The sequence below is a fragment of the Arachis ipaensis genome, chromosome B02 (genome assembly GCF_000816755.2).
Source record: "Arachis ipaensis cultivar K30076 chromosome B02, Araip1.1, whole genome shotgun sequence".
In the NCBI taxonomy this organism is placed as follows: Eukaryota; Viridiplantae; Streptophyta; class Magnoliopsida; order Fabales; family Fabaceae; genus Arachis; species Arachis ipaensis.
The window spans coordinates 64,340,362-64,354,242 of NC_029786.2; the positions used below are offsets into that span (position 1 = coordinate 64,340,362).

Consider the following 13,881-nt stretch of genomic DNA (forward strand, 5'->3'; position numbering starts at 1 on the left):
CCTACATCCTATGTCGAAATGACAGTCGACACTGTAAGAATTGATTATGGCATGGAACAAACCCAAGATATAGTGGGTTGTTTATTAAGGGTTGATAGGCATCATAATTTAACATGTAATAATAGTGTTGATTGTGTGTACCCATTAGACGATATCCTGAAGGAGGTGTTGGATTATACAAAGAATTATATTTTATAATGTTAATACCTCCAACATATATGGCATTAGGTTTCTCCAAGGGTGGTGAATAATTTGGAGGTAGTCCATATTAAGGCCATGTGACAGGTATGGCTGTTAGAGTACCTTCTGTCAACCGCTGGCTCGAAAGACTGGTCGAAGGGACTGCCTGTATTTTAGGACCTCTAGTGGAATTTTCACTATCATTATTCGACATATTCGTCGAAGTTGAAACTCTATCCGTCATGGTTAACTTACCACTGCATAATTGCATACATAGCTTGACACAAATCTAACCCAGGATCCTAACGAGCGTGCCAATTTGTTTCACTCATTTTTTGGTTGACTTCGACAGGTAGTGTCAAAATGAACTTATATCAAGATCTCAAGTATCAAGGAACAGATACGACTCCTCTGAAAAAGAGTGAGCTCGACCCGAGAATTACTTAATTATGGTGTCAAAGTAACTTATGTCGAAATTACTAGTAGCAGACTTATGAAAAATAATATAAAGGAATAAATAATCAAACAAAGAAGACAATGAAAGTATTAAAATATTGATAAAAGCAAAAGAACAATAAAAATAAAAAAATAAAATAAAAAAATAAATTAAATAAACAAAAGGAACCAAATTAAAAGCTGACTTCTAATACTTACATGCACATATACTCCATTTTTTCGTTACATCACTGGGGCTGAGAATTTTATGAGCTTACGTGATGATCTAGTATTGTTAGATGAAGTCCCCAAACTCTACTATTTATATCATGGAGATAGATTTGCCATGGAGTATGTTACCCACTATCTTACCTCCTTTTTTTCAACCATGACCTTGCTTTGACCATGAAAAATCCTGATCTCCAGGTTTTGACACTCTTGGTCTTCAAATCTCACCATTCTTCAGCTTGCTTCTCAAATTTCATACCCATGTTCTCCACTTAGTCTTGATGGTCGAGTAGCAAGCCTTAATGCTCAAGGAAAGACAATAACTACCTTTCAACTTCGATGCTCTTTATACCATCTTTCTTCGATCTCAGCTTATCCGTCTCTACTTCTGTCATCAAAACCTTTGGTAGTCGAAACACTCTTTTGTCGAGCAAAATTATTGTGCTTAAAATTAATGATGTAAAACAAGAATTGGTTTGATTTAAAAAATAATATAATAATCAAATTATATATTTTTATCATTTATTTACAACACAATTTTTCATTGCCACCAATAACCATAAGGGGAATACTAGGGGAACAATGACTATTTTGAACAACATGAATAACCACCAATCAAATAAAAACACACTACACCTCTAAATTAATTATCTAAATTTTAATATTAAAATAACCATCCATATACTAGTAAAATAAACATCCGATATATCTATTGTTTATATTGTTTAATATTTTCATTGTCTACCTATACTTTTTCTAACCATAATTAGCTAGTGTAGTTGGCCTGGACAGCCGACCCAGTCCTCTCTGTTGGCCAGGGCGGCCAATATGCTTTGCCCAGAAGGTTTGTTCGGCCTACTCAATTGGTCCGAAGGTTATAATTATATTAATAACTAAAGGATAAAAATGGCTTTTTATATTTTAAATTATCAAATAATTTCAATTTTAACTGAATCCTTTAAAATATGAAAGGACTTGACTTTAGTTATAAATCCATTAAGACTTGTAATCCATGGAATTTATTGCAAATCAATTCAATTCTTCATTCTTTTACCAATTTCATATGAAAAATTTAATTTCCAAATCAAATGAATTTCAATTTCATGAATTCCAAATACACTCTCAGTGATTGAAGATACTGATTCTCTCATATTGCTGCTCAATTTTATGGTCCAAAACTTTATTTTGTGGTTCCTAAGAAGACAACTCGCTCAAATTCTATACTTCACTTGACCAAAATATGCATGCCAACTAGCACTACTACACCTTATAAAAAGGAGCAGCCCTTGCCCCTTTCTTTACCTATATCATCACATCATCCATCTAAGTACCTTAGCTTTAAAACCTTATTCTCTATTGCCATTCTAAAATCAAAACACACACTTGTCTTGGATTAGTTTCATTCCTTTCCCTCCAAGAAGTTAATCAATTAATGGCGTCTAGCTCAATGCAATCTTCGTCATCGTGGAGTGCTAAGGACAACAAAGCCTTTGAGAGGGCTCTGGCTGTTTACGACAAGGACACCCCTGACCGATGGTACAACATTGCCCGCGCCGTTGGCGGGAAAACCCCGGAGGATGTGAAGCGGCACTATGAGCGTCTTGTTCACGACGTTAGGCACATTGAGTCAGGGCAAGTGCCATACCCAAATTACAAGAAGAGTGGAGGTTCTAATTAGGAGAAAAAAGGTACGTACTTGCCAGTGCCAATTCTTTATTAATTTTAAAAGTAAACAAGCTTTAAAATAGAAAATGTTAGAATCAAATACTTTTTGTAAAAAAAAAAAAACAGAAACAATTAATATTGGCTCAAATATAAAATATATTTCAAAAAAATATTAACCGTATAATATTTATCTTTATTTATTTGTTTTTGCCGAACTTAATTATTTTCTCCATGCGTCCACTTGCAGGCAGAGAAACCTGATGCTCCGTTCCATTCATTAATTGGCATAAGAAAGAAAGAAGTTCAGAATCTCACTATTATCCAACTACTCTAGAATCCATAGTATTATAACTTGTTTTTATGAAGAATAACATACATGTAGTGCTATTATTGTACGTAGCGTTGGATTATTATGTTAATTAGTCATAAAAATCATTTATATTCATGAGTTAATAGGAATAAACAGCAGGTTTTGCGCAAATTTTGAATTTTTTTTAATCCAATTTTTATGACAACCGAGTACCAATACCACTAAAATGAAATGAGGCAAACCAATAATTAACAAACAAGAGATTCAGATAAAGATGTTTAAAACATCTTTAAATAAAGACGTTTTATTTTGTTTATTAAATAAATTATTATGTATTAAATATTTGATGATGTAATTTTATATATAAAAAAATTTTCAATATCAATAGTTTTAAACAAAATTGAATATGGTATTGTTCTAATTATTACTATTTTTCTTTTAAAAAAATAGAACAACAAAAGTCGCAAATATTTGTCATCTGATGTCCGTTTCTATCACTGGATGATCTCCTAATATCAAAAGGAGTAGTAAACTTGCTTTTAGAAAATTGAGTAGAAATTTTAATAATGCACATCACATAATAAAGACGGAAATGACAAACAAATTTCAATAAAGTTAATTAAGCATCAAAATGATTAGATGTAAGCTAAACAATTTCATTTCGAAGAGCATCTAAACCTATATTCAATATTAACGAATATTATTCCCATCTAGACCTATATTCCTAACAAATGAATTTACTATAAAATTATTTTTAAATTAAAAAATTAAAGAAGCTAACAAGTACTTTGAGAATTCCTCCCTCTTTCATCATCAGTAGGTATACTTTCCTCGTATCAAATAATTGTTGCAACTTAAACTCTAGACTAGTAACCTTTTGATGCGAATTATATAAGTTGGATTCCAAATTATAATATTTTTCTATAAAATAGCATTAGCGTAGTAGTCAAAGAAGATTCAGCTGAATTAGTAAAAATAAACATCCCATTAAGCTAACTTCTAATATTTCTATAGGTGTTCGTAGGTATAGCCGATGAGCGGATATTTTATACGCTTTTTGGCATTGTTTTCATATAGTTTTCATTATGTTTTGTTTAAGTTTTATTAAGTTTTTATAGGTTTTAGTGAAAAATTCATATTTTTGGATTCTACTTTGAGTTTGTGTGTTTTCATGCAATTTCAGGTATTTTCTGGCTGAGATTGAGGAGTTCGAGCAAAAGTCTGATTCAGAGGCAGAGAAAGCACTGCAGATACTGTCAGGATCTAACCTCCGTGCACTCAAAAGAGCTTTTCGGGAGCTATAAAAGTCCAAATGACACGCTCTCAACGGCTATGGAAAGCTAACATCTAGAACTTTCCAGAAATACTTAATAGTCCATACTTTGGTTAAGAATTGAAGGCCCAAAACTGGCGTTCAATGCCAGCCACTAGCCCCATTCCTAGCGTCCAGCGCCCACAGGGGAGCAATTAGAGTTCAACGCCCAAAAGGGGGTTCCTAGCCAGCGTTCAATGCCCCAAGGGACACTAGCGCATGGGAGACACTCAATCTCAGCCCAAACACTCACCAAGTGGGCCCCAAAAGTGGATTTTCGCACTACCAACCTAGTTTATCTAAATTTTGTAATCCTTAGTCATTAGATTAGTATATATAGGAGAAGGATCACCCTTGTTGAGGGTTCCACCAATCTTCTCCCTCCCCCATTCGAATACTTTACTACTTTTGTACAGTATGAATCACTAACCTCCTAAGTTAGGGTTAGAAGCTCTGTTGAGTTTCATGAATTAATAATATTACTGTTCTATTTTCAATACAATTTTGATTCTATTCTCTTATACATTCTCGTTCTTTATCTCATGAATTGAGGGTGACCCGTGACGATCACCCTTGTTCTACTTGGGTTCTGTGCGATTCCTGACCCGGATAGCGTTGAACTAAATATAGAGTTTGCATTGCGGATTCGTATAGAGCATCTGAGCAACTTTGGATATGTGACATATAATCTCATTGTCTATGGGTGTGTGAGGTTTTTGTGGCGCTAAGGCTAGATTCAGAGAAGCAACCCTCTCTGATTCGGAAGATCTGCCTTGTCTGTAGCACCTTGAGTAGGATTGTGAAGGTGAGTGGCTTGCTTAGAGCTTCATCTTCTGCTACAGTGAGAAGCCTAGAGGTGATTTGATTAGAGGACATGAGTCATCTCAACGTGGTAGATTGCTGTAGTAGCGGAAGTTAACTTGATGAGAAGACATGAGTTAATCACTTACGGCTGCCATGAATAAATCAGAAAGCTCTTGAGATAGACAGTAAGAAAAGTTAATCCGAAAAGACAAAGAATCTCCTAAGCCTTAACTATTCGTCCATAACTGTTTTCACAAATCAATCCGGTATTTCTATCTTTATTTATTTTATGCATTTTCCGTGACAAACTATATTTTCTATCCTCCTAACTAAGATCTGCAAGGTGTCCACTGCTTGCTCAAAACAACAATCCTCGTAGGATCGACCATGACTCACCTCAGGTATTACTTGGACGACTGGTGCACGAAATTGTGATGTCCAGGCTCAAACAATCCCTGGCAACATGAGCAACTTGGTACGCGTAATCGTGATTATACTTTAATTCTGTAAAATTCATGGCTCTTTCTTTCCCTGGCAATGGCGCCAAGAACATGGTGCCAATACCACGGTTCACAACTTCGATACAACTAACCAGCAAGTACACTGGGTCGTCCAACTTGGTGGCATTACTGCACGAAATTGTGATCTCCAGGCTCGAACAAATCCTGGTAATGGCTCCAAAGCTTGGTGCTCTGATCTTAATTCATAATTGTCACAGTAAAGAGGTTCCTTATTGTTAGTAGAAAAGAAGAAGAAGAAATTCGAACACAGATAGAGGAGGGGGTTCGAATTTGGTGATGATGTGAGGAAGAGATGTTAGTAGATGAATAAATAAATAGAATAAGATGAGAGAGAAGGAGGGAATTTTCGAAAATAATTTTTGAAAAAGAGTTAGTGATTTTTTTGAAAAAATGTTAGTAATTTTCGAAAATTCAAATTTAAAAATTAAAATAATTAATAAATTAAAAAGAAATCTTGAAAGAGGGGGAAGATATTTTCGAAAATGAGAGAGAGAGAGTTAGTTAGGTGATTTTGAAAAAGATAAGAAACAAACAAAAAGTTAGTTAGTTAGTTGAAACAAATTTTGAAAGGATAAGAAGTTAGGAAGTTAGAAAAGATATTTTGAAAAGATATTTTTTTGAAAAAGATAAGATAAGAAGATATTTTTGAAAAGATATGATAGGAATTAGTTTTTGAAAAAGATTTGATTTTTAAAATCACAATTAATGACTTGATTCATAAGAAATCACAAGATATGATTCTAGAACTTAAAGTTTGAATCTTTCTTAACAAGCAAGTAACAAACTTCAAATTTTTGAATCAAAACATTAATTGATTATGTTATTTTCGAAAATTTGGTATAAAAATAAGAAAAAGATTTTTGAAAAATATTTTTGGAATTTTCGAAAATAACTAAGAATTTTGAGAAAGATTTGATTTTTGAAAAAGATTTTGAAAAAGATAAGATTTTTAAATTGAAAATTTGATTTGACTTATGAGAAACAATTTGATTTTTAAAAATTTTTGAAAAAGTCAACTCAATTTTCGAATTTGATGAGAGAAAAAGGGAAAGATATTTTTTTGATTTTTGAATTTTTATGATGCAAGAGAAAAACACTAAAAAGATGCAATGCATGAAATTTTTAGATCAAAAAAATGAATGCATGCATGAATGATATGAGTGTCAAGATGAACACCAAGAACATTATGAAGATCATGATGAACATCAAGAACACAATTTTGAAAAATTTTTTTAATGCAAAGAAAACATGCAAGACACCAAACTTAGAATTCTTTAATGCTTAGACACTAAGAATTCAAGAATGCATATGATAAACATGAAAAGACACAAAACAAAAAATCATCAAGATCAAACAAGAAGACTTACCAAGAACAACTTGAAGATCATGAAGAACACTATAAATGCATGATATTTTCAAAAAATGCTAGATGCATATGCAATTGACACCAAACTTATAACATGACTCAAGAACAAGCTTCAGCATGTAATTCAAACATGACACGCCTGACATACTCATTCCCAAAGGAATAGGACATGGCTTTACAGCCAGCCAGGCTTCAACATGCTTCATGAAACACTAGAATTCATTCTTAAAAATCTTGGATAAAATTTTTGAAAACATTTTTTTTTCGAAAACAGATGAGAGATTTTTGAAAATATTTTTGAAAGATTTTTTTTTTGAAAACAAAACGAAAAGAAAATTACCTAATCTGAGCAACAAGATGAACCGTCAGTTGTCCAAACTCAAACAATCCCCGACAACGGCGCCAAAAACTTGGTGCGGACTCCAGATTTGGGCAGAAGGCTGGCGTTGAACGCCAGTTTACGTCATCAATTCTTGGCCAAAGTATGAACTATTATATATTGCTGGAAAGCCCTGGATGTCTACTTTCCAACGCAATTAGAAGCGCACCATTTCGAGTTCTGTAGCTCCAGAAAATCTACTTTTAGTGCAGAGAGGTCAGAATCCAACAGCATCAGCAGTCCTTTTTCAACCTCTGAATCTGATTTCTGCTCAAGTCCCTCAATTTCAGCCAGAAAATACCTGAAATCACAGAAAAACACACAAACTCATAGTAAAGTCCAGAAATGTGAATTTAACATAAAAACTAATGAAAACATCCCTAAAAGTGACTAGATCCTACTAAAAACATACTAAAAACAATGCCAAAAAGCGTATAAATTATCCGCTCATCAACGACCCGGTATACTTGCCGGTCTATCTGTGCAAATTCTGCGGAGCCAGTTTTGTGCACCACGTTTTTGGTGCCGTTGCCGGGGATTGTTCGGATTTGACAAACTACCGAATTATCTTGTTGCTTAGATTAGGTACTTTTTAATTTTGTTAGAGTCTTTTGTTTCCCTTTTTCAAAAAAATAAAATTTTTTCAAAAATCTTTGCTTTTCTTTTTGATCTTTATCTTTTTGTTTGAGTCTTTGTTCTTGTTCTTGTTAAAATTTCAAATTTTCTTGCTTTCTTTCCAAAAAAATTTTCAAAAATAGTGTCTTTTGTTTGAGTCTAGTGTCAATTCTTAAGTTTGGTGTCCTTTATGTATTCTTTGTTTCCTTTGAATTTTTGAAATTGTTCTTAGTGTTCTTTTTTGGTATTCAAGTTGTTCCTGTTTCTTTTCTTGTTTTGATCTTAAAATTTTTAAGTTTGATGTCTTCTGGTATTTTTCTTTTTAAATTTTTGAAAACTTAGTGTTATAGATCTAAAAATTTTAAGTTTGGTATCTTTTGGTTGTTTTTCTCTTTCTTCATTAATTAAAAAAATAAAAAATATCTTTTCTATCTTTATTTCAAAATATTTTCGAAAATCTTATCAAAAAATTCAAATTTTAATTTCAAATTATAATCTTATCTTATCTTAATTTCAAAAATCAAATTTTAAATTTTATCTTTTTATATCTTATCATATCTTTCTTTTAATTTGATTCTATCTTATCTTATCTTTCTTTTAAAATTTAAAAATCAAATCTTTTTCAAATCTTTATCTTATCTTGTTTTAAATTCAAAATTTAAAATTTAATTTTCAAAATCTTATCTTAATCTGATCATCGCTGTTGCTGCGCCACCATCACCATCATCATCTCTGTGCTTCTCATCATCGTCTTCACTGTGCTCACATCGTTGAATATGTATCTATTGATTTCTATTTGGTTCTAAAATTTCAGAGGTTTAGGGTTCCGATTTTAGGGGTTTTAATTTGGGAGTTTTAATCTGTGAAACTATAGGATTGTGATTTAACTGGAGGTCAATTTTTTCTTCTTCAAGCTCTTAATGATTTACAATAGTAGTTATTATTTGTTTATTTATTTATTGTTTGATGATGATTGTACCTTGCAGATTGAAGCAGCAATAACCAAGGATGAGCTTCAGCACCTCGCTTTGCTGTTCAAATCTGAATTTGATTCAATTGGTCAAATCACTGCTGGAGTTTTGCGGCTGCTTAAGCTGGAAGGTTCTGTTGGTCAAGCTATAATAGATCAACTTGGTAACCTAGGTATGCTTTCCAATTTCTAATGTTTCTGAATTAATTTTCATCGGACATATCTTGTTTTTTTAATTTCTATTTATTGTTGTTATGTTATAGTCTTCATTAAACTCAATATATAGGTAATGGATAGTGATTTGAAGCAAGGTTTCATGAATCCAAGGGATTCGTTCATTGATGACAACTAGTGATCATGTCATGTATGATACTTAGAATTTTAGAGATAGAGAAAGAATAGAATATTTCCTGGCCTCACTTTTAGGAATACAAGAAAATACAAGAATTTTCTGTCTTGGAGGAAAATACAAGAATTTCCTAGCCTCACTTTTAGGAGTACAAGAAAAATACAAGAATTTCCTGGCCTCACTATTTTTGTTAATGCTATACTAGCTGTGTGGGGTTCAGCAACGAAATCTTGAGGCAAGTTCTAGCTGTGTGATCCCCCAAGAAGTCAGTGCTCACTGCCTCACCCCCAAGAAAAATGTTTAACATAATCATTATATTCTTGTTTTTGAATTGAAGCTTAGTCTAATTATTGCTGAATAATGAAAAATAATGCTATACAGTTACCGAGAATCTTGTGTTTATTTATTTATTTTTTGCTTGACCAACTTGAGCACTGATTGATTAATTTAAATTATTTAATTATGTCTTTTCTTGTGTTTTAAATTAAATTTGAATAATTATTGTTTTGTTCAGGCTATCTTTAACGAGTAGTGTGAAGTCATTGCTTTGTGAAATAGCCTACATGAACAACTCTGGAACATTAGTTTAATTTGCAACCTCTCTTTCTCCGGAGAAATTGAGCACATTGAGATCTTCAGGTACATACTTTTCTCATTTTCTGTGCAAAAAATTCTTAAATTTTAGCTTCTTTCTTTCTTAGAATTTGAAGAAAAAAGAAGGTTTCTTGAATCCAGTTTTCGTTAGCTCGAATTTTTAAGACCTCTGGTTAGAATGTTTGTGGGGTGGGGGGAGAAAAAGTACAAAAAGTAGACAAGAAATCACGTGGTGTATTGAGAGTAAAGCAAAGCTGAATAAGGTAGGGTGTAACTTTAACCATCATTCTATTTTATTTTACTTATTAATTTATTTTGGCCTTACTCAATGCCAGCTAGGAAGTTAAGTGGAAGTTTGGTACACTTAAGATGTTCTGTTTTAGGATTTGAACTAATATTATATGCTGAAACTAGGAGTTGATATCGACACAGCAGAGTTGTGATTTCTTTGGCTTCTCTGATTTCTTTCGTGCTTCATTTTGTTGCCTTCCATTTTATTCTTGATTTGGCCAGGGACAATGGATTTCCTTGGGTTTGCTGTAGGTTTATTTTAGAGTAAAGTTCTTTTGTATAATATATATCAAGTTGCTTATACTCCATTAACAATGGATAATGGCTTATCCTCTGCTAGCTATTAGGCTAAACTAAATGGCTTAAAATTATTAAAGGATCATATTTAGTTCTCTAATAGTTTTACTTTAATACACTGCTCTAGGATGTATAATACTGATGATTATATGATGATTTCAGAGATTTGTTGTTGTTAATTGAATTTATCATACAATGCTGTTTAGCTATTTGATTAGATGCTTAAGAATTATTGGACTTCTTTTCATTCTAGTATGCCTCGTGAATCCCAAGCTTGTGAAAATTTCACATATGGTACATATGATGAGTACTGCTGACATAAAACAAATATACTTGGTTTATGAATGATAGAAATAGTATATAGACATTGTGTTGAGTGATGTTTGAAATTGTTCTTCTCTTGCATTCATGAACTGTTTAAAGCAATCCATTCATGCTTATCATTGTGAATGTTTTAAACTTATAATCAGGTACCATGGCTCCATTATCGTCAATTCCTTGTTTTCCTTCTCTAGTTAAAGTGCTTCAAACGTAGCTCTTGAACTAGATGTATACTTTTAGTGTTAGTCTTTTGAGTGCTTCTTTCATTTTTTAAAAATAAAATATCCTATACATCGGGAGTGGTATAGACCCATGCATTTATTAAAGCAGAAAAGATAATACTACCCGAAGATAAAAGCAAAAGGAAAAGAATTCACGAAGGAAAAAAATCAGGTAACATCCTCCATTTGACACACTATTATATATTTTCATAACTCTACTTTATTTTCCTTTTCTGATATGAAAAAAAGGTTGCTAAGGACAGGGCTAGCTGTATGCAGTTGTGTCATTATATGAAAAAAGTTTGTTGACTATCACAGAAAATTTAGATGCAGAATTCAATGATAAATTAATCACAGTAGAACATAGTAGCTGTGCACTAAAATATTGGAGATTTTTTTGGTCTGGACTAATATATAGATTTCTGACCTGTTTTTATCACTACTATTACCAAATGATAAACTATGAAAATGATTGAATCTTCTCAAATGCAGATTATAGTTTACAGAATAATAAAGAGTAGTAACATTAAAAGTCTAACTTGTCTAAATTTTTATTAAGTACAAATCTTCATTCTTATTTCTTCTTCTTATTGTTCCGGCTGTTGTTGTTAACGGTTAAGTGGTGTATTATCCAATCTGTGAGCAGGTAAATTTTAATGTGCAAGTGGATCAATCATATCATCAAGAAAAAAAGAGCTATATAGACAAAAGGCTTTCACTAAAAAACAAAAAAGGAACAGGGGGTCCAACTCCAGCATCAGCACTAAAGCTAGACAAGCTTCTCCATGATTAGGTGCTAGTCCTAATCATGTTCTATATGTTGCTGCTGCATGTAGTAGTAGTAGTTGGAGGAGTAATAATTCAAGATTGGCTTGTGTAGGAGAGTTCAACTTTTCAAATGTGAAGAGAATAGAGAAATTTTGTGGCAACAGTTCTGATTTTGGCATTGTGGTGGGAGGTAGGGGATTTTTGTCTAGCTGCTAGGGTGATGATTTTTTAAATTATAGCTCTTTATCTTATGGTTTATAGCTTATACTTTTTTGATCTTTGAATTCTAATTTTGGATTTGTGAAACACTACTATGGATTGGTGAAACTTGTACACGGTACAGAAAGGATTAATGATATCAGTCATTGATAGTTTTGAGTTTGATTTTTTAATTTTTATAATCGTAAATGTCATTATAAATATTTTTCTAATTACTTTTCTATATAATTATGCAGGATAATATTGAGGATGATGATAATGAAGATTAAGTTGATTATTATTGTGATTTATTGGCTAAGATAGAGTAATGTTGGAAATGGATACATGTATAGTTGACTAATGACTTTTATTAGAAGATACTTATGTAGGATATAATATTTTAGTTTTTTATAGAGTATTAGTAGTAAATTCTAAGTGATATCATAGTTATTTTGATATGGCTATGTTTATTTTAATATGAGATGTATGAATATTTAAAACCCAAAAGCGTAGCCCTTGGTGCAGAAAAGCGTAGCCTTTGAGAATAGGCAACGGCCGAATAGGAATCACCCCAAAAAGCGTAGCCATAGCCCAAAAAGCGTAGCCGTAGCCTAAGGCATCATTTTTTTTTTACTTTTGGCTACACTTTTCAAGTGTACCTGAATGGGTATTTTTCTTGTAGTGACAGCTCCGACAGCCACCCACTAGCCAGACACGTCAGCTCCGACCGGTATAGAAGATCTCGTCTGAGATCGACCTACAGTTTTAGGTAACCCTCGGAACATTGGCGCCGTTGGCGGGGACCTGGAAGTCATCCCATCATCATGGCAGACAACCTTGACAACGACCACGACTCTGATCTAGAAGACAGGACGCTGCACAAGAACGCGGACACTACACCAAAAGATACTCCTCAACCTAACAAAGACAAGAATTTGCCAAACGCGGAAGCCATGGAGGCACTTCAAGACCGCCTAAAACAACTCTAAAAAGAGGTGGAGCATCAACGAGAAGCTGAGAGAGACCTACGAAGGGAAGTTAGGCAACACCGTGAGTTTGAAGACAAGCTCCTAAAAATTGAAGCAGATCTCAAGGCCAAAACTACTCGATCCGGTCACGAAGATAGCTCCCGTAAGGATCAAGACCCATTCACCAAAGAGATCATAAGGACCAAAATCCCAAAGGACTTCAAACCTCCCGACATCACTTTATACGATGGCACAGCAGATCCCAACCATCATCTCAGTAATTTTAAAAGTAGAATGTACCTCACCGACGCCTCAGACGAGTCTACTGCAAAGCCTTCCTGACTACTTTAACAAAGACAACAATTAAATGGTTCGACAATCTGCCCCCTAGGTCCATCTCAAGCTTTGACGACTTAGCCAAAAAGTTTCTAACTAGATTCTCCATCCAAAAAGACAAAACAAAGCACGTCCCAAGTCTATTAGGAATCAAGCAAGGAGATCGGGAAAGTCTCCGCAGCTACATGGAAAGATTCAACAAAGCATGTCTGGACATACAAAGTCTACCAACAGAGGTAGCCATTATAGGTCTCATCAATGGCTTGCGAGAGGGACCTTTTAGCCACTCTATATCGAAAAAACATCCCACATCTCTGAATGAAGTACAAGAACGAGCAGAGAAGTACATCAACATGGAGGAAAACTCTCGACTAGGAGAGACCTCAAAGTCCAGATTCTCCTACTTCTCCCGAGATAAGGATAAAGAGTCCAAGAAAAAAGAAGATCAGCATGGAGAAAAGATCAAGAAATACCACAATTACACCCCTCTCCGGGTATCTCTTGTAGATGTTTACCGAGAAGTATGCCATACTGAAAAGATACCTGGTGCACGAATTGTGAATCACACTTTTCACAACGCGTACCACTAACCAGCAAGTGCACTGGGTCGTCCAAGTAATACCTTACGTGATTTGGGCAGAAGGCTGGCGTTGAACGCCAGTTTACGTCGTTAATTCTTGTGCAAAGTATGGACTATTATATATTTCTGGAAAGCCCTGGATGTCTACTTTCCAACGCAATTGAAAGCACGCC

General features: G+C 33.7%; 1 protein-coding gene and 1 long non-coding RNA gene across 5 annotated transcripts; both read left to right on the top strand.

Moving 5' to 3' along the window:
- LOC107625384 (protein RADIALIS-like 3) lies at nt 2,075–2,989 on the top strand. The gene is made up of 2 exons (XM_016328016.2): nt 2,075–2,531; nt 2,756–2,989. The coding sequence occupies exon 1, from the start codon at nt 2,276–2,278 to the stop codon at nt 2,519–2,521; it is 246 nt and encodes an 81-aa protein (XP_016183502.1). The 5' UTR covers nt 2,075–2,275; the 3' UTR covers nt 2,522–2,531; nt 2,756–2,989.
- On the top strand, nt 8,515–12,300 carry LOC107625385. Of its 4 annotated transcripts, none has more exons than XR_002357547.1 (5): nt 8,515–8,593; nt 8,802–8,958; nt 9,649–11,030; nt 11,505–11,816; nt 12,082–12,300. It is a non-coding gene; the product is annotated as an uncharacterized LOC107625385 (long non-coding RNA). The 4 variants fall into 4 exon arrangements; XR_002357548.1 differs by having other exon boundaries at nt 9,649–9,773; nt 10,787–11,816; XR_001617238.2 differs by having other exon boundaries at nt 9,649–9,773.

Bases quoted from the DNA above. Each gene is read 5' to 3' on its own strand.
- LOC107625384 (XM_016328016.2), top strand. From the start codon at position 2,276: ATGGCGTCTAGCTCAATGCAATCTTCGTCATCGTGGAGTGCTAAGGAC.